The sequence below is a fragment of the Drosophila sulfurigaster genome, chromosome X (assembly GCF_023558435.1).
Source record: "Drosophila sulfurigaster albostrigata strain 15112-1811.04 chromosome X, ASM2355843v2, whole genome shotgun sequence".
Classification (NCBI taxonomy): Eukaryota; Metazoa; Arthropoda; class Insecta; order Diptera; family Drosophilidae; genus Drosophila; species Drosophila sulfurigaster.
In genome coordinates, this window is record NC_084885.1 from 10302953 (window position 1) to 10325520 (window position 22568).

Genomic DNA, 22568 nt, shown 5'->3' on the forward strand with positions numbered 1-22568 from the left:
ATTAGTTACAATATTAACTATATAACCTTACAGCTACTAAATATGTGTATATATTTTGTATATGTGTGTATACACATATGTATGTATGTATATCTCTTCTCCCCCGAAAATATCCAAGACACGAGAGCATATCTGCATATATGTACTATATACAGTATATATATGTATGCGTGTGTGTGTGTGTGTGTGTTTGTATATACGTATATGATGAGAGAGATATATGAATATTAATCGTAGTATTCGAAATCGAAATCGAAATCGTTATCGATCTCAAGTGCTACACGCCTAATTCACTCATTTACTAACTATATAATTAACCATTTTTTTGTTGTTTTCACTTATTTTTGTGTTAAGCTTTGTTGTAGCTGTGCAATGCAATGCAATTCTCATGCTCAATTCAAATTTGATTATCAAAAAGGATGTTTGTACAATTTGATCATACAATTCGACACGTTCGAATACCAAATGCCAACTCAACTCAAGACCCAAAAGCAGAGCAAAGAGCTGTCTCGTTTCTTTTCTTCTTTTTATCATTTCATCATTCTTCAATCTTTTGTTTTTGTTTTTTTTGTTAATTTGTCTAGTTTTGGTTACAGTTACCCCATAAGGCATTCGTTTAGATAGATCACACTCATTTGCTTACTAGATACTCGTGGGATCTCCATTTGAGATCCAAAAAGCGCTTTGTTGGAACTTGGTGTGGGGGGTGTTTTGGGGTGGGGAAGGAACGGCGGGGACGTGACAGAGAAAGAGAGCTATTTGTAAAAGCACAAAGCAAAGAGCAACAGAGCGAAAGCGTGCAAAAGAACTAGAGAGAGAGAGAGAAAGAGAGAGAGAGACAGAGAGAAAGAGAGAGAGAAAGATGGACAAAGACTGTATGCAATATTGCAGCACGTTAGGCAACGAGGTAGCTTCTTGAAGATAGAGAGTTCAGCTTACCAAACTTATATCCTTGCAGAGGAACGAGCTTTCTTCTTTGGCAACGGTCAGTTGAGTTATCCTTAATGTCTGCAAGGATATTGGAACTTCGGCGCACCGAAGTTGCAGCTAAAGCTTCGTTTTTTTTTTGTTTTGTTTGGTTTTGCTGTGACATTTTGTCGTTCTAGTTTATTCGTAGTTCTATCAGTTGGGTGGTTGTCTAAGCTCATTTATTTAAAGATTGTGCTTTTGTGCGTGTGTGTGTGTGTGTGTGTGTTAGTGTTTGAGGGAGGCAAGAAAGGGACATGGGGACATGGCATCGCCTTCACCTCTGACTCGAATTCCGATTCTGATGCCGATGCCGATGCGGACTCAATGCAGATCTGTGTGCTCGTCTCAGTTAAGAGCCAAAAATCAAATCACAGATCCAGGGAATCGGGCGGCGTCGGCTTAGTTGGCAGCATGCCAAATGGATCGTCGACCACAACGCTATCATCATCGCTGTCATCGTCCGCATCCCCATCCGCATCAGCACCAGCACCGCCGCCCGCTCCGGGAGTTGGACTAGTGCCAATGTCATCGCCATCGCCATGGAAAATGCATTCCTCGACATCGGTGTCGTAGCAGGGATCCAAATTCACCTCGTTCAGCTGCAGATCGAGCTCTAACAAATCCCACGAGCCGCCAAATTCAGCCAGCGGTATATTCGAAGCACGTCCGCTGGCCATGCTTGCCACAGTACCTGCCCCCGCGCCTGCCCCTGCCCCTGTCCCAGTGGGAGGCACAAAGTCATTGGAGAAGGCATCCGAATTGCAGACCTGTGAACTGGGCGATATGTTCGGCGTGGGCGTTTCGGGCGTGGTCAGCGACACCTGTTGCCCCATCGCCATCGACGACTCGTCGATAAACGAACGCCCCACCGAACTGAGACTGAACTCGAGCAGCTTTTGCGCATGACTTGACGCTGTTACTGCGTTGACTGTTGCCATTGTGGTTGTGGTTGTGGCCACCTCGGCGATCGCCTCGGGTATGGCGGTCAGGCATTTGTTGCTCACGCTGGGCAACGATTGTGCCGAGGCCTGTGTGTGCGTGTGTGCCGTCAAGCTGCCGCTGCTGCTGAGGCACGAACTCGGATTGGTGTTGTAGTGACGCAGCGAACCAACGCCAACACCAACACCAACAGCAACGCCGCCACCGACGCCATTTGGCATGGAGCCACCGCAGCTGGTCGCCTGACCACGCACACAGCCGGACAGACGGGCCGGGGAGGTGGTGCGTGAGGGCAACGAGGCGGAACACAGTTGCTGCTGAGCGGTCTGTGTGCTGGCCGTAATGCAGGGAACGCCCTGAGAGACTGAGACATGACCCTGTCCGTGACCCTGACTCAAACCCATACCCGAACCCGAACCCAAACCCGAACCGGAAACCACTTGGGTTGACGGCACCAGCGCACTGGCCAAACGCTGTAGATTCTCATAGGAATCGGCGCTGTCCAGGCGCTTGCTGCGAAAGAGACGCACCTGCTGTTTCTGCTGCTTCAGATTGATGCTGTCCAGCGAGGGCAGCTTCATCGAGCCCATCGATGCGGATGTCATGCCAATATCGCTCAACGGCACCAGCGTATTGAGCACGTCCGGCGAGTCCAGGGGACTGGACAGCGGCGTTGATCCCAAAGCGGCGTTCACCAGAAATCTGCAAAGTCACCAACAATAAATAGTGTGAAGATAGTTAAAAAGTGAGTTATTTACAAAATATTTGTTGAAAGGATTCGGTATCTTTCCGTAAATTTAGCTTATGAGCTTATATACTCGTATGTAGTAATTGATATTTGGTAAGACTTCAAACATTAAACTGTCAACTAAAAATATCAATCACTAAAAATAATATAACAGAAATCAAATCGATTTAGCTTTGCTATGTAAAGGTTTCAATTTTCCGCTGATGAAAGACTTTCTACTGCGTAGGATTTCCTGACTCGAGTACCAAGTTTCCTTAGGCAATGTAAAGTTTTTTAATACAAATTTGTATAAATGATTTAGAATAATTGAAGTTCGAATTTTGCTTTTGTTTTCTAGATATAGTTATGTTAATTATGTAATGTAAAAATATCAGCCTCTTAGCTCTTACCGCTTGGGCTGTACCTTGATATTTCAGAGAGTCAGTGAATAGGTCAGCCTAAAGAACTTAAATAAATATTGACTAATGTTTTAGGACTGTTGCTAAAGGATGTTAGGAAGCAAAAGTGCTTGTATACATGTAAAATATCATTTATAATATCATAGGGAGCAACCTTATCTATAGCTCGCTTTGCAGAGAGCAACTTACATTTGACGCTGCAAGAGATTCTGCCAAACAGCCTTCAGCTCCAGGGAGGGAGCACGCAGTATAAGGCTCTTGCGTCTGGCACCACGCTTGGGCGTTCGTGTCAGATCTGGGGCACAGTATCCGGTTGGACTTTCGGCCAGACGTCCGTTGGGATCGACGGTGAGACGAAACTCCGTCGCTGCAAGAGACATTGCGAATGTGCAAGCTAGCCGAATGAGGAAACAGTTTTTGGGGAAGAAACGCATTGAGGGGAATAGAATAGTGCAACTCACTTTTTTTGCGCATGTGAAAGCACGAATCGACCACATTGGCAATGGGTATGGGCTCCTCGGTGATGAAGAGCACACGATCCCGACTGACCTTCGCGAACACAATGATGTCGCTGAAGAGCAGCGTCCAATACGGTTTGATTGAGCGGCCCTCGACGCGCGACAAATCGCCACCGAAGATCCACTGACGACCCTGGACGGCGAGCGTGAAGGGTTTGCACTTGGTGAACACCATGCGTGACTCGAGGTCCTGCAGCGTCAGCAGGGGACGCCCCTCGCCCAGTGGCTCCATGAGGCCACTGCTGACGGTTATCTCCCGGTAGGCAGCCTGCAGTTCATTGATCACAGTGCTGAAGTTCTTATGCTCCTCGGTATCCACATGACAATTGCCAGCGAGCAGCTGCATCAGCTTGAGAATCTCGCGAAAATGCTGCAGCGGACGGTGGATGAACATGGTGAGATCGGGACGCTTTCGCGGCACTGCCGGCTCCGTGATGAACGAGATGAACTCCGAACCGGTTTGCCTCGATTTATTGACCAGCACACAGTCTGCCCGTTTGATGCCATTGCAGTATTTCTTGTAGGCGGCACAGATCGCTGTCGTTTTTGACAGATAGACACGCGAGGCAAAGTTCATGTGCGGCTCCTGCTCCTGATCGTTGCTGCACAGCTGCTCCAGTATGTCCTCGGCAATGCGCAGCAGCTCATCGATGTTCTGGAACAGCGTGCGATGATCGTTCGGTGATATCAAATCCTTGCGCTCAACCAGCGGCTGCACAAAGCGCTGCAGTCCAAAGTGCAGGGCCGCTGTGAAGTTTTGCTCTCGACTGATGAGCTGCAGCAGGAAACGTCGACGATTATCCGTAATGGGCACAATGGACTGCAGAAAGGTGTTGGACAGAAGAGTGAAGAGGGATCATCATTATGCTTTCAAGTAACGAATAGTGTTAGCCATCTAGCGGACAAATTGATAAACTCAACACTTTCCAATTAGTTACAATGCTCATTGAACATGAATCTAATCAGACAACGTAAATATTTAAATGTGTGCGCTGCAAAGTATGCTACACTTTAAATGTTGAAAGCGTTTTCAGTACAAATGAATAAAGCACTAATAATGATTAATGCCGTATAACTATTGCAAGTGCGCATAGAAGGTACGCAAATAATATACAAACGTCAATTTGAATAAATAATGTAACCAAAGAAATGTTCTTTAACTCTGCTCCCTCGAATAAAATATAATGCAAATGAGCTTCCTGCTAGCAGGAAGTGCTTGATGAGCTAAGGCCTTAATGAGCAGTGTTCATAAAAAAAGAAACCAAATGAAATTCACATGAAACGTAAAAAAATGTAATTTTTATTGTCAAGCGTGGGTTGGGGGGTTTTTATGGCATTCAAAGGTCGCAGGGGAGAGCACAAAAAAAAATGATTATAATAGTAATATATTTAGGTAGTAAATCGTATCGTCATGTTGCAAACTTAAAAGTTACGACAAAAAAAAATAGGTAAACTTAACAATAAGGCGCTAAAGATATTTACAATGAGCAACGCGGTGCAAAAAAAAAAAAAAACGAAATGTTCGGAAATGTGGAAAATGACAAAAATTAAATTAAAGAGTCCGTCTAAAATTAGACGTGGCGTGGCAAAAAGTGGCATGACACACATTAGACAATGACACCTTTGCCTACCTCCTTGCTGAACGTCACTTGCGGCAGATGCAGTCGCCGCTTGGCCGCCTCAATCGATGACGTGGTGCCGGAGCAGGCGGTGGCTGGCCGGGATTGTTGATTGTTGCCCATGAAGCCAGGCACTCGTGTGCTGCTCGTGCGCTGCAATATCGCTGATGTATTATGTATTGCTGTGGTTGTTGTTGTCGTCGTCGCTGCCGCTGCTGTTGCATGTTCGTCAGCGCAGAGCTGCGGACGTTGCTGCTGCTGATGATGATGGGATTGGGAATGGGTCTGGACGTGGGTGAGCGTGTGGGAGGAGTTGTGGTGAGTGTTGTGACTATTGCTGCTGGCATTCACAGTGACCGTGGTGATGTTGTTGGCCATGTTCGTCATGTTGGCGCCCGCGCCTGACCTTCTGAATATCTCCAACGTCAAGGACGAGCCCTGCGATCGTATCAAATTCAGAACATCAGCCTCGGGCATCGTGACCACATTGTGCTTGTCCACAAAGATGACATAATCGCCCGGCAGGATGCCGCAACGATCCGCCGACAGTCCAGCCTCGACCTTTTCCACCCGCGGCGGATGTGTCCACACAATCGAGAAGCCAAAGCCCCGCTCCTCCGTTCGTGTCAAACGCTTCGTCATCGTGAACGGTGTGCGTCCCGTTGGCTGACGTCCGGTGGCCATCGTTGAGCAGCGTCGCGTCGATCCGCCATTCATATGATTCGCATTGCTGGCATTTGCATTGGCATTCGCATTCCCACCACCGGAGCCACCGCCTCCTGTGCCACCGCCACCGCTACCGCCACCGCCAGTACCACCGGCCGAGGCACCTGCGGTACTATTGCCGGCAGCTGTTGTTGTGCTGTTCGCATTCCCATCGGCTGGGGGATCGAGCTCGAGGAAGCGCAAGAAGAGATTCTCGTCGGCGTCGCGTTGATGCAGCGCCTTCTTGCTGAGCACCATCGGTTGCTGTGGCTGCTGTGGCAGCAGATCGTCCTTGCCCAAAGGACCTGTCGCTGCTGCCATGCTGTCGATGCTAATGCTGATGACCTCATCACTCAACACAGTTGTCGACGCAATCACAGCTGTCGTTGTGTTGTTGCTGTTCGTGTTCGTATTTGTATTTGAGTTGCTGTTGTTTGTGGTGGCGGCGGTGTTGTTGGTATTGTTCGTGTTGCTGTTGGTGTTGCTTGACTTGAGTGCTGTTGCTGCCATCGTTGTCATCTTACTGGAGTCCTCAGTGAGCTGTTGCTCCTCTGTTTCGCTCAGCTCTTGCTCCTGCTCCTGTTCCTGCTCTTGTCTCTGCTCCTCCTCCTCTTCTTTCTGCAACTGTTGTGGACGGCTGGCGGTGCTTGGGGCGTGCAGTCTACTGCGGCAGCTATGTTGACATCCCTGTGCGTGCAACTTGTAGGATCCCGTGACGCCGTAGATGTGTTGCTGCTCGGCCAAAGCGCTCAATGGAAATGTGAGGCAACCCAGGAACTCGCTGCGTCTGCAAAAATAATAAAGTGACGATGGCTGGCCATTAGTAATTGGCAATTGGCAAATGGTAACTGCGGAAAGAGGTCCTTCATCACTGAATCACAACTATTACATCAGCTGGGGAAACGTTCCTTATCGGAACTGCGAAGGAGGAGGAAGTCTCAGGTTTTGCACTACAATAAATCAGCAAGCACACCGACTACCCGATTACCCGACCACTGACAATCGACCATCGACCAACGACCACTGACCACAAGCTGTAGCTTAAGCAACCACTGGGGAATTGCTTGCTTGTGGCTAAAGGCCACTCAAATGACCTGCCAAGGCTGGGCTTCCGTTTCCGTTCGTTTTCGTTTTCGTATTCGATTCATTTCCATTTCCATTTCATTCCGTTTCGTTCCGTTTCGTTCTGTTACGTTCTGTTATTCCGCTGTCAGTTGTCTGACGTCTGATAAAAACAAAAATTGTTCCATTTTCGGAGGCTTTTGCGTCACGTTGCACTGGCCGTTTGTTTACTATTTATATACACCCATTAACCCACTGTGCACGCGTCGCAATCAGCTCACACATCTTGCCCACCCACCCTCTACTTCTGCTTCTGCTTCTGTCTCTTCCATGCCCATCCATCCATCGCAATCGCAATCGCTATCGCCTTCACCAATGCGAAACACTTCCGCCCCAAAGCACGCAGCAGCTGCCGTACGTGACATAAATCAATTAGCGCGCCTAAGCTGTCGTGGCATGGCATTCCCACAGATCCAGTTCGCGGGTACGTGAACGCAGCTCCACACAGGGCCAAAACAAGCCACGGGGCCTGGCCCCGGAAATGCGCTTTGGACCTTTGTTGTTGCTGTTGTTGTTGTGAATCGCTTGAAAGCTTCCATTGGTTCTATTTGGTGCTGCTTCCTCTACAATTTCTAGGTTCAGTTCTCTCTGTCCTTTGCTATCCCGATGCCCTGCTACCCTTCGCTCCCTTGAGTTGTCTCCCTCCGCTCTGCTCCGTTCCGTACTGTGCCCGGCTGTGAAGTTTTGCCCGCGTATTTGGGTCAGTTTTATTGATTTTAGTTTGCTGCAGCGCCAAACTTGTGCGATTGCAATCGCGTTTTGTCTGACAGCAGCTCGCATTCGCTTTTGCTGCTTGCCGCTGCGGTGCCAAGCTGAGGACAGCTGAGGCAAAAGGGCTTTCGTTTTTGGGCAAAGCAAAACCCACAAAAAAAAACCAAAAACACCAACATTCGCCCATCCGCCCACTGAGTCAGCCACCCACTAACTCACCACCTTGAGTTGAGTAAATTCAAAAATGGGGCCAGTGCATTAAAAATGTAACAAGCTGCGTACAGCAAGCGAGCAGGCAAGCAAGCAAGCAGAGCAGACAAGCAAGCAAGCGAACGAGCGAGCGAATTGGAACTGTTGCCAAACCCCTTCAGGTAGGAGGACACTCGCACTCGTGCCTAAAAGTAGGCAATGAATAATTCACACAACTTGTCGTTGGGCAAATTTACTTAAAATGGCTTAACGAGGCATTTGGAAATACAACTATTTTCCAAATGTTTTCATTATGCATGCATAACAAATAACCTCGTATGTCTTTCTCGCTCGCACTGTGTGCCTGTATGTGTGTGTACGTGTGTGTGTGTGTGTGCGATTCCCAGGTGTGCATTTAGCTAGTTGAATATTTCAATTATTGTGGTTACTCGCTTAGTCGCATGATGCGAGTAGATAATATTAAGGCATGCCATGGCTTTGACCTGTGGCCATTGCATAATGGAGTTCTCCTCTTATCGATTTGACATAACCGTCGACTAAATGTCGGAATGTCGCTACTGACTGGCTGACTGATTGAATGAGTTAAGCGCCCTGTCAGCACAGTTCAGACGAGGACAGACCAGGCCTCGCTGGCTGGCTGGCTGGCTGTCCATAGCAAGTTTGCCAGTTGTTGTGTCCTTGAATTTCAATTAACTTTCGTCTCTGTTGCTGCCACTTGTGAAACGCGTTAGAAACTACATTTCACACGCACCTTCAAAGCATGTCATATACACATACAGACACACACATACACAAACAAATACACACGCAAGCACGCACACATAAATTGTAGGTTGGAGTTTAGGCACTTTCTGCTCGCTCACAATTGTTTAACAGCATGCCCAAAAGTATGCTACACGAAAACACGCATACTAACACGAAGGCATTCGCACGCCACACACTAACAGTTATATAATTTTGTGTTGCACACTTTTCGGCTGGTGGAGCAAAATCTGACGACTGACAGCACTGCCAACACACACAACAAAAATGTACATTTCTTGATATAAAAACAAGACGGCATCATCTCATGTGCGCCAATACACACAGACACAGCCACTCACACACACACACACATACACACGCATACGCACACACGCAGTGCATGCAAAAACACTTGACAAAAAAAATGTATGAAAAACAAAAAATAATAGGAATGGCAATTAATTATTGCAGTTAATAATTGCTTTCTTAGCCGTTTAGTTTGGAGCACACACTTTTCAGCATTTGTTGAGAGCAGCTCGATTCACGCTTTCGATTTATCTGTACGAGTATGTGTGTGAGTGTTTTGGGTATGTTTTGTTACCCGCGGTCCGCAGCGTTGCCAGCCGTTTGCCGTTTTTTGCGTCTGCGTCGCGCGAGCTTAACACTCGAACTGAGAGCTCCCAGCGACAACACAACTGACAGTCCACCAAAAACTGGGAGAACATTCTAAGCACGACACGACACACGGCACGACACGACCCGACCCGACCCGACCCGAAACCGAGCCGAAGCTCAAAAACCAAAAAGAAAGAATGAAAAAAAAAAACAAATCAAATAACTGGAGCCCAGGCAGAGTATTTCTTTTTTTTCTCTGTTTTCTGTTTCCTTCCCATTCAGCTGTGTTGTGTCTGTGTGTTGGGTTTCTGGAAAGCACCACGATGTGTGCGCAAAGCGCAGGCGCTGGATGTGTGTGTCTGGATTTGTGGAAAGCTCCTCTTTACTCCCTTCTCCCTCTCCCTCTCACCGACCCACTCGAATGAGAAGCGCCCACCATCGTCATCGGTTTGCGCCCAGAGGGCATTGCGTTTGTTTATGTGCAGGAAATGCACAATGACACAAAGTGTGCTACAGGAAAACGTTACAATTAGGCTGAGACACAGCCAGCAGTCTGGCCTTGTCTAACTTAGCCTTTTGCCTGTCGCGCAGTCACCGTTAGAATTGCTTATGCACTGTCGCCTTGCTTCGCATCGCATTGCGGGTGAATGACATGTACGTATGTACGTTGCTATCAAGTAGATGATGAGTGGAATGTGGGAAAGGGATGGGGATAGGGATGGAGGGAGGGTGGTGGTTGTGATTTAGGGCTGGTTACTGACTACTGACTACTGCTATTTACCTTACTCGTACTCACTTTAAATGACGATCCCGATGCCACACGGCCAGTTGAAGCTGCATCTGCTGCTGCTGTTCATTGTTTGTCGCTGTCGCTGTTGATGTTGCTGTTGTTGTTGCCGTGGCTGTTGCCTGCAGCATGCTTTCCTCCACATGGAAGCCAAAGTTCTCATCAAAGTACGGACGACTCGAGTGCCGATGAACGGCTGTGCGCTGGTGCTCCTGCTCCTGATGCTGTTGCTGCTGCTGCTGCTGCTGCTGCTGTTGGCCTGTTGCCAACGCCACCTTGACGTAGGCATTGATGCTGCCGGCGCCGCTGTGCGAACGTTGCAGATCGCGACAGCGAATAACTGCAACAGATAGCAAAAGGTGAGCATCGAATGTCTTTAATGCCTGACAGGGACGGACTTGAACCACATTCCTTGCTGTTTCATTCCAACGTTTCTTTAATATGAGCTACATTTCAAATGGTTTATTCTATTTATTGCTTGAATTTATATTTCATTCCATCATTTCATTACAATTTTCCCAGCTTTAGTGAAACAATTAATGTTCCATTCCACCGTTTCATTTCGCTTTCGTTACGAATGATAAGCAAATGGTTCATTCTATCTAATCTAAACAATTTCTGTCCATTTAAATTGCTTGAGTTTATGTTTCATTCCATCGTTTCTATATTATTTATGCGAAAGGAAGTACCTTGAATAACATAATCGAAGCAAATACTTTTGCTTGAGTTACGCTTACAATGTACCTAGGTTTAATAACAAATCGAATGTTTCTCTGATTTCTGCCCAGTTACCTAGCTTAAACTCAAGTTTCATTCCATTCGTTCTATAATTGTTTTGGCAAAGTGAAGTATTTCGCAGTAGTTTACAGTTGCCAATACTAATTACCTAGTCTCAATCAAAAAAGTTGTGTTTTATTCCATCGTTTCTACAATTCTTGAAGTAAACAGTAATAATTCATTTCATGTCAATGCATTCGCCTTACTTATGAAGTGATTACTTCATGCTATCTAATCAGAAACTTTTTAGTTAATTTCATTACTATCTTATTTTATACTTTTAACAGAATGATGATGTCTAAAATCGGAATCGAAACATTATGTTCTATTCCATAATTTCGTAGACTCAATTTGAGTCTATTGCAATGAATTTTATTATACTTTGACTTTGTCTTTCTCTAGATCAAGCTAATGTGTTGGTTCAATGCTTTAGGGCGGTCGACTCTGGAACTCACCATGTACATTTAATTGCTGTTGCGGCGCATTGTAAGTGATGCTGAAGTCGATGCTGCCCCGTGGCAGGAAGTCCCCGCTGTGCGTGCTGTCACCAGCTGAGGAAACCGAGGAAGCCGACGAGGCAGAGGCGGACACAGAAGCCGAGAGAGCAGAGTTGGACACGGAGGAACCGCGACCACGCTTCACAAAGTGCTCATCGTCCTCCAGATCACTGGACGTGGAACTGGAGAAGCTAAGACAACGTTTGATGCTCGGTATATGCTCAAGATGGCTCTGCTGCAATCCGTCGCTCTTTCTGACCGCAGCTAGTGTTGCCGTCGTTGTCGTTATTGTTGTCCTGCTGCCTGTGGCATGATTGCTGTTGCCACTTGTCTTGTGCTGATTCTTGCGCCGCACCACACGCTGTCGCTTCAGATGGGTGGGAGTGCGCACCTCCATCTCATGGATGCTGCTCTCGCTCCACTCGCCGCCATCAGTTAGAGTTGTGGCTGTGGCTGCTGTGGCAACCAGCGCTGAGGGCAGCGCAGTCTGATGCTTGCAACGCACCTCTTTCCGCGCCGACTCAATGATCGCGTCCAGCATGCGATCCAATGTGGTGTCACCCATGCGTGACGATGACAATTGTGAATCCTCCAGACCAGCGGCGGCGGCTGTGGCGCCACTTAGGCGGGGCATGCAACGCAGTGCCGCAAGTTGTGGCGTCGCCTGACGCGGTCCGCTGCCTTCGCTGAAGCTGCGTCGCTGCGGACTCTTGCCGTGCACATTGCTCAGATCCTGGAGCGCAATCAGGCTGCTGTTGCCAAAGGGGCTGCTCATGAAGTGCACCCCGAAGTTCTCCTTGTTCGCATCGCCGCTGGCATTGCGACGCCTGCCGCGCGTCTCCTCCACCGCATTGGAGCTCGAGTGGCGATGCATTCGCGTCATGGTAGGCATAACCTTGCCCCAAACTCTTCTCTAGCTAACCTGCAAGCGAGCAACGGAAATCAGAAATTAGAAAACCATAATTCATATTCCCTCAAAATTAAACTACTTCAATTAATTTCATATTAGTTCTTAAAATCTCTCTTTTTTGTCTATGAATATTTGGTATTTTGGTATATTTTGAATGTAATGGTATATATAATATATCAAGTATATACTTCAGGAGTATACTATATTTTTAGTAACCTGCAAGCGAGCAACGGAAATCAGAAATCAGAAAACTATAATTCATATTCAATTTAAAATCAAATCTTAAAACGTTATTTGCTCAAAATTAAACTACTTGAATTAATTTCTTATTAGTTTTTAAGATCTCTCTTTTAGTAAACTGCAATATTTTGAGTGAAATAGTATATTAATATACTAAGTAATAGTCGTCGGTATATATTGGTATATTTTAGTCGACAAGATTTTATAGTTTTGGTGTATTTTTAATGTAATAGTATATCAATATACCAATTAATAATCATCGATGTGTTTTAGTATATTTTAAGTAAGTGATATTTTGTATTTTTGGTATATTTTGAATGTAATATTATATTTATATACCAAGTGATAATTTTCGGTATATTTTTAGTAAGCAAGATTTTGTAGTTTTGGTTTATTTTTAATGTAATAGTGTATGAATATACCAAGTATAGCTTTCGGAATAATTTAGTATACATTTAGTATATTAATTAGATATATGTATATATAAACCACAAAATACTAAAATAAATTCATAAAGTAAATTAATTTCATTTAAGTTAAATTCTATCATATCTGGAGCGTGTATAAAAAGCATAATTGTTTATTGTCACTGTAATTGTTTTGTTTTATAAATACATATGTGACTGCTCTTAACTAAATACATTTCCTAATTAAGTTATTTAGGAACCTTTCTTTATTTGCATATAGGAAACTTCTTTGGTTTCATCAATATAAATAAAACTTTTAAAGTGGTTTTCATGCTTAAACCGATAGTAGCTGGTAATTAAAGAATTATGTGTGTAACTATTCCCGTATATGTTAATTTTGATGACCGTCTGATCTAGTTCGTTTTTACCCTATGGAGTAATGTAAAACTAGATTAAGTGGCCACAAGGGTAACAAAAAAAAGCCAGTTTAATAAGGAAGACAAAATAATGAAAACTAATTAAGTGATTATGTTCATTATTATTTTAGTATTCGTGAATAGTTTTCGAAGTCTTTAGGAAATCGAAAAGGAAAAGGAATATGAACGTATTCTCTCTTCTCTCTCTCTCTCTAGTGGGGTGAAGTTGGGTTCGGTTGCTTCCTCTTCGGCGGCGGCGGCTGGTCAACTGGATAACTAGGGATAAGCAGCTGGAGAGGAGTTAGGAGCTGAGAAACTGGAAACTGGAGGAACAGACAACTTTTTTAAACGGGGACAGTATGAGAGAAGAAGAAGACGATTTGTGATATTTGTACGCTGCTGCAATAGCGTGAAGACAATGGCCACAAAGCAAGAAATTTTTGCAAATTGTTTTTTATTTAATTTTTTTGCAGCAAAAGCAGCCGAAGGAGCAGCAAATCAAACGGGTTTTCGTCCTGACGGCAGGCAACCGCTTGTTGCCTCGTCTTCGTCCTCGTCCTCGTCGTTGTCCTCGACCTCGTCCTTGTGCTTGTGCGAACGTCTTGAGACGCAAAATTCAGGTTTTCGAATTCAAATTAAACTTATGCTAATTTACAAAAGCGATTCGTTATTTATTTTTTTTTTCGTATTTTTTGCCGGCAGCCGCAAACCATTAAATTGAGCGAGTCCAAAAAGGATCTGCGCTGCATGCATGTGTGTGTGTGTGTGTGTGTGTGTGTATGAAACAATTACGCCCCAGCATAATGATGCCATTTTTTTTCTCTCTTTTTTTTTTTGCAAACATCGAGGCAAAGCGGCAAAAGGATCTTTGTGAAATGGGTTTCCATGTAATCCATAAACGTCACCCCGATGAAAATTGTAAATTGAAAAATGGAAAATTGCACAACGAAATCATTTTCCCTCTTGCGATCTCTCTTGGCAAAAGGAGACGAAGACGAAGATGAAGATGGAGAGGGAATCTGTGTGAGACCTTCGAGCGTGCGCTCTGTGTATGTGTGTGTGTGTGTGTGTGTGACTTGTGCCCCGAGGATTAGCAGCTCACAAGGACGCAAGGGGAACCCAACAACCAAACCCAACACAAAAAAAAAAAAAAAAATAGAGAGGAAGAAACAAAAACAGCAACAAATTAAATGTATTAGAGCACGCAGCACCCCTTTTTGTAATTTCTTTACGCTTTTCTCATTCTTTGCGTTTTCCGTATTTATTTTTTGCGTCTTGTGGGTCGCTAGCCGATCTATATGTGGGTCTGAGTCTGATTCTGATTCTGAGTCGGATTCTAGGGGTTAGGACAGCTTAGGGGTATTTTTTTTTTTTCGTTGAACCTTTTTTTGCCTCTCGGTTTTTCACTTTTACCTTCTTTGGCGAAATTAAAATTAGAGCAAAGACAAACAACAGGCTATGGGTGTGAGCGCAATTACACACACACAGAGAGAGTGAGGTGTGTGTGTGTGCGTGTGTTGCCAGGTGTGGACTGCGATTAGGCCGAGATCAGATCAGCCAAAAAATAGGAAATATGAAAAGCAAGGCAAAGAAAATAAAAGAAAAGGCTATCGATTACGCGGGCAATCTAGACGTGGCGATCTACAAACAACGTGCAACGTGCTACATGCTACGTGCAACACGAGGCGCGACACTTACCTGGTGGTAACTGGAGCAGCAGCTCGACTATCGACTGCGACTCGATCGCCGGCTTTTCGAACTCGTATCGTTGACCAACTGCGAAGCGCTTTTCCTTCCACTGGGTTTTCTTTTTCCTCTACTTTTTCTTTTGCTTTTCACACTTGGCACCACAACAACAACAATAAAAAATTAAAAAATATAGTTGCAACTGTTGGCAAATTTTGTTATCTTCTTTTGATTTTAGCAAAATACGTTTCTCTGACGCTTCTTCTCAGACTCTTCTCGCGATACGTTCGCAGCACACGAGGCAACAAACGGAAATGACGAGCTCAACATGCGACGATCGACGACTTCGATTCGATGTGGCATGCAACGTGCAACCACCACAGATGCCACAGGGAGACAAAGAGAGAGAGAGAGAGAGAGAGCGGAGAGAGTAACGGTAAGAGTTGTGTCTCTAGCTCTTTATCTATTCTTGAGACTCCTCCTCGACTGGATCATCGCAGCAAATTAGTGATAGCATTTTGCAATAATTAAAGCGCAGCTACCACAAACTTGCTGCCTGCAGATACATTTGTATCTTTGTCTTTGAGAATCCAAAAAATCAAAAAAATAATACTGCAGTTACCTTTGTCCCTTTTCTTACATTGAAAATAGTAACTTTAAAGTTGAAAAGTTCAGCTCAATAGACTCGATTTGAATTATATTCTATATTCAAAAAATTAATAAATAAACTTCAAATATTTGTTGCTGAATTCCATGTTGCAACCATTAAAAAAAAAAACTTAAAAATTGGCATATTCACAGTTCATGCGGTTGATGCTTTACCAGCTTTACACATCTAATTTTATTTATAATATAATATAAATATTGATCATTATAAATACGTTGATTAACCTATTTTGTATATATGTATATAAGAATAATAAAAACAAAATAAAATAAAATAAAAATAAAATAAAAATAATAATATTAATAATAATAATAATAATAATAATAATAATAATAATAATAATAATAATAATAATAATAATAATAATAATAATAATAATAATAATAATAATAATAATAATAATAATAATAATAATAATAATAATAATAATAATAATAATAATAATAATAATAATAATAATAATAATAATAATAATAATAATAATAATAATAATAATAATAATAATAATAATAATAATAATAATAATAATAATAATAATAATAATAATAATAATAATAATAATAATAATAATAATAATAATAATAATAATAATAATAATAATAATAATAATAATAATAATAATAATAATAATAATAATAATAATAATAATAATAATAATGGTTACCATTTCATTCACCAACCTTCGTTATTAGATTGCGAAAAATATATTACCCAATTAATATTATTTTTTCTTTTTCAACTTTTCATTTCAATTTACATTCGTCCTAGCCTAACATACATTTTATCTACTTTTCATACAAAGATTTGATGTACTCATGATATGAGGGCACATAGTAAATCTTTCTTTTGGACTAATGTTCCCAAGTGCGATATGTACACAATATTAGCCAAGTTAATTGAATTTGAATTTTTGTGTATCTAACTTAAAATAGTTGTTAATATAATTAGTTTAATTTCGGAACAAACTAATAAGTAAGCATATCATATCAAGTATACATCTCTCAGCAAATGCTCTCTTAGCACTTAGCAAATATGCTCAACAGTTTGCTCCAGTTGCGCACTGAATTGCATGCTGTGAGATTGCCGCCACTCGCCGCTAGATGGCGTCGCCGGTGCATTTAAGAGCGCACACTCAACTGCAAATTATCTTGCTCTCTTTGCACTCTCTCGCGCTTCCGCTCTCACTCTCACTCTCGCCTGCTCTATCAGCGCCGTTAGTTGCTTTCTCGCTTGCGCTCAAGTATCTGCGTGCTTACCTGCCAACTGCTTGTTGAGATTTGCTACTCATCTGTGTGTGTGTGTGTGTTTGAGTCCTTTTGTTATGGCCAAATTGGAGCAGACGACAATGCGACCAACAGCTGTCGCAGCGTTAAAAAAAAAACGAAAATAAGGTAAGAAAAACCCACACGACGGCAAGGCAAACGAGGCAACGATGTTGCAAGGTGTCTTAGCCCAGATTTGTCTCGTGTGTTGTCCTGTTATTTGCCATTTGTGTGTGTGTGTGTGTGTGCACGGCAGCAGGAACCATATAGACAAACGGTAGCCTAATGTCTCTGTCCATACGCTACGTAGACTGAATCTTTCTCCTTTGCCTTTGGCATGAAAGGACATTGCGACATTTTTCGGTCATTACTTTCACTTTGATTTCGGATTTTGGATTCTGGATTCTGGCTTCGGGATTTTCGAATGCGGATCTCTTGTGTGTTTGCTTTCCTTTTGTATGTAGGCGGCTGGACACGAGGCAATTGGCAATTTACGAGCATCCCAAAGTAGATGAAGCTTCCATAAATATTTGTCCAGATGCAGTCTGCAGTCAGTCAGTCAGTCAGTCATTCAGTCAGTTCACCTTCTTACAGTTTTGCTCGTCTCGTGCCTTTCATTAGCAGCCGTTGACCATCGACCATCGACCATCGACCGTCGACCGTCGCCTTATTGTTGGCCAAATTTATGCGACATTTGCTGTCGATCTTCAGATTTTACGAGCAGCTAGCCAACATTGAGATCACCTTTGAATGGACTCCTCGCTGCTCCGCTTGAGTCAACACAATCCTCATTACTTAGTCCTTAGTCCTTAGTATTCGATTCCCGCTGTCAGTTGCGTGGGCTGGAAGCAGTTCAACGGAATCGCACCATCCAAGTCATGCTACTTCACTTTAGAGAGTCGAGTGCCCCAGCTGTCCATGTTGCGCCATTCAAGCACTTGAGTGCACTACATTAAGTACCAAATACTATTGGGCTAACTGACATTTCTTGGTAGCCATTTGAGCTTCCTTACCCATCGACATTTGGCTCATTCAAATTATAATAAAATCATTGATCATATCATTTATACTCTTTACTCTTTCATCACTTAAATATTGTAATACAATTATTCATTAACATTTGATCATTACTAACATTTTCGTATTTTAAGCTGTTAAAGTTTCTTTTTTTTTTAAATGAATCTTACGATTCAAATTATAATATCATACCATCATATGATGTTTACTCTTTATTCATTCATCACTAAAATGTTGTATAATCATTCATCATATAATTTATAGTCATTACTCTTTCCCTTATTTTTTAAGCTGTTAAAGTTTCTTTTTTTTAAAGAAATCTTCTACAAAATTCTCAATCAAATTACGTCTTTTTTGGACCATTAAGTTTAATAATTTAATAATTTTATAATTTGAACTTTCGTTAAATTTGAAGATTCGTTCAAATCATTATTGAAATCAGCCAAAAAAAATACATTGCCCAAACATTTAATAAATCCTACTAGAAGAAAATAATTCCAAAGTTCAACCATTGAGATTCATTATATATTTTATTATATTACAGAATTTTAAAATTCAATTTTGTTTAAATCACTATTAAAATCTGCAAAAATAAAGAAGTTCCATTGAGAGTCATTACATATTAAATTATATTAATTTGTATCCCAAATGTATTGAAGTGTAGTAAAGAGCTCATCAATTTAAATGCTCTGAAATTTAAGTTTTTTTCAAGTTTTTGATTGAAGTTATCGATATAAATGTAATAAATCCTTGTGTTATGTTTAATTTACTTTAAATTTATCATACTAACAAGCAGAAGATGACTTTATATTGTTTATTAAGTTTTAAAAATATTAGCCAAAAATAATGTTTATTTTAAAGTTCGCATTACCTTAAAAGAAAGGATCTTAGATGCGAGCGTAGATATAAGACCTAAGAAAATATATTATCAGCATTTGTATGATAAGATAAGGAATTAATAATAAAATAGAAAACACTAACGAGATTACTTTTAAACATCATTATATATACCAACTTCAATTGGTAGATAAAACATAATCGTGGCCAAATTTTCGATTCTGATTCGGACAAGTTGATCTCTTAGGCAGACGATCTTTGTAAGGTATATTGACTGCTGATCGACTCTTCTGCTCTTCTGATCTTATGAACAGGGTATTGTGGAGTGTATGCAATGAATGGCGTTTTGTGAAGAGCAAAGAGAAGGCAAAGGCAAAGCTGCCATTTTTTGGTCATTTATCAAATTTCAAGCAAAATCTACAACAATCGTTCAAAGCAGATCACATTTTCATTTTCATTCTCATTCTTATTCTCATTCTAGTTTTCATTTTCATTTGGATTTTCAATTTCTGCCAACTGTGAAGTGAATATCAAAACAAAGACTTGGGATACGGTGACGTTGCGCTCTTCAAGTTGTTTCGAATCCTTCGACAGATCCTTCGATCCCATTTCTGTTGTCGTTCCGAGGCGCGCGTTTTGTGTCTCCTTGTCAAGCTGTCAATCAAAAGGCATCTTTCGATTTGCCTTTGCCTCATGTTGCCAGTTCGGGACACTCACACACACACATACTGTTGCACTCACTCTACGTACAAAGTGTTGCTGTCTCGCTCTGCCAACGATTTGCATTTTTAATTTTTCATTGCGCATGCAAATCCCATAAAAATCCCACATTGTTTATCGCTTACAAGCAAAAATCAAGTTGATGCTAATTTTCGTCTATTACCTTTTTCTGCCCATTAGGCAAAATGGCAACACACACACACACATACACTCACACACACACACATAGAGATGATGATGACACGTCAAGGGGTTGTCACAATTTGTGATCCGATTTCGCAACCGAGTGTCAAATGCATTTGCAATTAGTTTGCCAAAAATTCACCGCCTCACCCCTTTACCTTTACCTTTCGCCGTTCGCCTTTCACTTTTGCTTTCCCCTTTTTGAATTTATAAACGATTTAGATTTAGATAAATTTGCAATATGCCCCGCAATTGGCAAACAGCAGTGATAACAACAACAAAGTGGCCCGCACACGTTACAAGAAAGAGAGAGAGAGAGAGAGAAAAACCCTTTGAACCCCTTCTTCTTTCATGTTTTTCCTCATTTTCATTTTCATTTTAATGAAGCGCGAATCGAACCAAAAAAAAATCTAATGAAAATGAACTAATGTTACTTCCAATTCAAATTGCAATGAAAATCAAATTTAATAGCGTATCGATTACAACGGTTAATATATTTCTTGGTCTCTCATTAAATGTATCCGATTTGCATATATCATAGTATGCAATTTATAAAGACGATTCTTGAGAATCCGCTAAACTGAAATTGCAAAATTGCAAAGCTACCCTCAGATAGCTCTCTGGATTTTTCATCTGCTCGACTGGAATTCAATGTTGTCTTTTAGCGAAATAATCAGGAACCGCAAATATTAATTACGAGTTTTGTTTTTTGTTTGTTTTAAATGATAACGAACTATTAAATTTAATTATATCAAGTAAGAATGTGTAAAGTGACGAGTGTTCTCGACTGTGTGATACCCGTTACCCATTCTATTGTGCGGTATTAATCTTAAAATATACCAAACTAATATATCATACATCAAGATGTTGAAAATTAGTCTTTATTTGGTATATTGATATAAAACTACCTTCAAAATATACCATAGAAAGCAAAATATACAAGATTGTCAGCTACAGGAACTACGACCTGTAGTAAGTAGGATTTTCCTCCATACAAAAATAAATTCTTAAATTTATTCTACGATTTTTTTTTAACTATAGTTATGTATGTACGGAAAATCGCGACTTTAGCAGGTAACAAAAATGGCAAATTATTATAGGAATTCAATATTATATAAATAATTAATAATTAATCCAAATTAATGTTATTATAGAGACTATACGAAATAGAGCTAAAGTTTTATATTTTTTTATTCTAACATTCCGAAAACACAAATCATATTAAATAATTTGTTGAACGATTGATTTCAGATCAAATCAACATCAACATGGCATCTGGACAACTATCCGAAAATACAGCTACGGACCTCCATTGGCCTATTCCCCACCCCTCTTAGGGGCAAACGGTTCTACCTTCTACCTATACCTATACATATATATATATGTATATATCATACCAATTACAGAGAGTTGAGTAAATTAATTTGCACATTACCAAATTTTACGTTTACGGATCTTTAATGAATCATTTACTATTCAATATATTCAACATTCACATCTAAGTTATCATTGTAAGTTTCAGTTAAAATAGATTCACAATCGAAGTTTGTCTGAAAATGAAATTTCATTACAATAGATGAAGATGTACCACAATCACAGCCAAGTTTCAATTAAAAGCTTGTTTAAAATTAGTTTTAATAAGATCGAATATTTTGAAATACTTTATAATTCGCATGCGATGATCGTGAGGATCTTTAATGAATCATTTGCTATTCAATATATTCAAAATTCACATATAAGTTATCCTTCGAAGTTTTAGTTAAACTAGATTTACAATCTAAGTTTGTTGGAAATGAAATTTCATCAGAATAGATGAACATATACCACAATCACATCTCAATCGTTTTTTAACGTCCTATCTAAGTTTGTTTAAAATTAGTTTTAATAAGATCGAATATTTTGAAATATATTATAATTCGCATGCGATGATCGTGAGGTATCTGTCCGTCTGTCTGTCTGTCCGTCTGTCCGTCTGGGACTCAACACTCATCATTTGCTGAGTGACCGCGAATTGCAGACGCAAGATCCTTGCGAAACCTTTCGTTCTCCTTTTTTTTTTTTTGTTGAAGAAGCATAACTGCAACTGCCCGCCTGTCATTTGCTAGCAAATCAAATTAGTGCAGTTCGTTTTTTTTTTTTTAATGTTTTTGTTCATCTTCGCTCCTTTTGCGACGAATGCTCTCAACATCCAGTTTGCATTTTTTCCTTCTGAACTGCTGACTAATTTAACAACTTTTTAGCCGCCGCCGAATTTGCATTTCTCACAGCGCTCAGCGTGAACGACAGGAGCAAAAAAAAACTGAACTGAGAACGAAGAACGGAGAAGAACACAAAAAAAAAAGCTTAATGAAATAAGAAAAAAAAAGGTTTATCTGTCGCCGTGTGCAGTCGGCGACACTCAGCGACGAATCCTGTTGCCAAGGCACCCGAAAAATTATTGAGGAAAAAAAGGCACGAAAAAAAACCGAAAAAAAAAGAGTTGAGACAAGAAGAAGACGAAATACGGTTGTTGTCATTGTCTGCGCTGCGTTGCGATACGTTGCAGTTGCCTGCCTGAGGATGCTCTTCTGATCCTTTTTACTTTGCTGCAACTGCGTCGCCGCGACCCACGGAACCCACAAAAATTTCTCAGACATTGCGGCGCCCTCAAGTAATTTGACATACAACAACAACAACAACACACAAAAAAAGTAGAATATACGAAAAAAGTAAATGAGAAAAAAAAATGCATCTGAAAATAAATACACAAACAGCAGACCGAAAAAAAAAACAAACTTGTTATGCAGCATGTCAAGTCACTGAACGACATTTGATTTGATTTACGAGTCTCCTTAGGCTCCAAAAAAAACACCGAAAAAAACCCA

At 41.4% G+C, this 22568-nt stretch overlaps 1 protein-coding gene across 5 annotated transcripts in view; it reads right to left on the minus strand.

Moving 5' to 3' along the window:
• Window positions 1-22568, minus strand: part of LOC133847026 (uncharacterized) — a 45392-nt gene that overhangs the window by 11562 nt on the left and 11262 nt on the right. For 4 of the 5 annotated variants that reach the window (XM_062281767.1, XM_062281766.1, XM_062281768.1 and 1 more), the window contains exons 2-7: window positions 11318-12281; window positions 10095-10425; window positions 5204-6683; window positions 3516-4392; window positions 3244-3448; window positions 2439-2610 (exon numbers count right to left, since the gene is read on the minus strand). In XM_062281767.1, the coding sequence (XP_062137751.1) occupies window positions 2439-2610; window positions 3244-3448; window positions 3516-4392; window positions 5204-6683; window positions 10095-10425; window positions 11318-12251 (3999 nt within the window). In that variant the 5' untranslated portion in view covers window positions 12252-12281. The remainder of the gene's footprint in view (window positions 1-2438; window positions 2611-3243; window positions 3449-3515; window positions 4393-5203; window positions 6684-10094; window positions 10426-11317; window positions 12282-22568) is intronic. The other variant, XM_062281769.1, reaches the window with a different exon arrangement.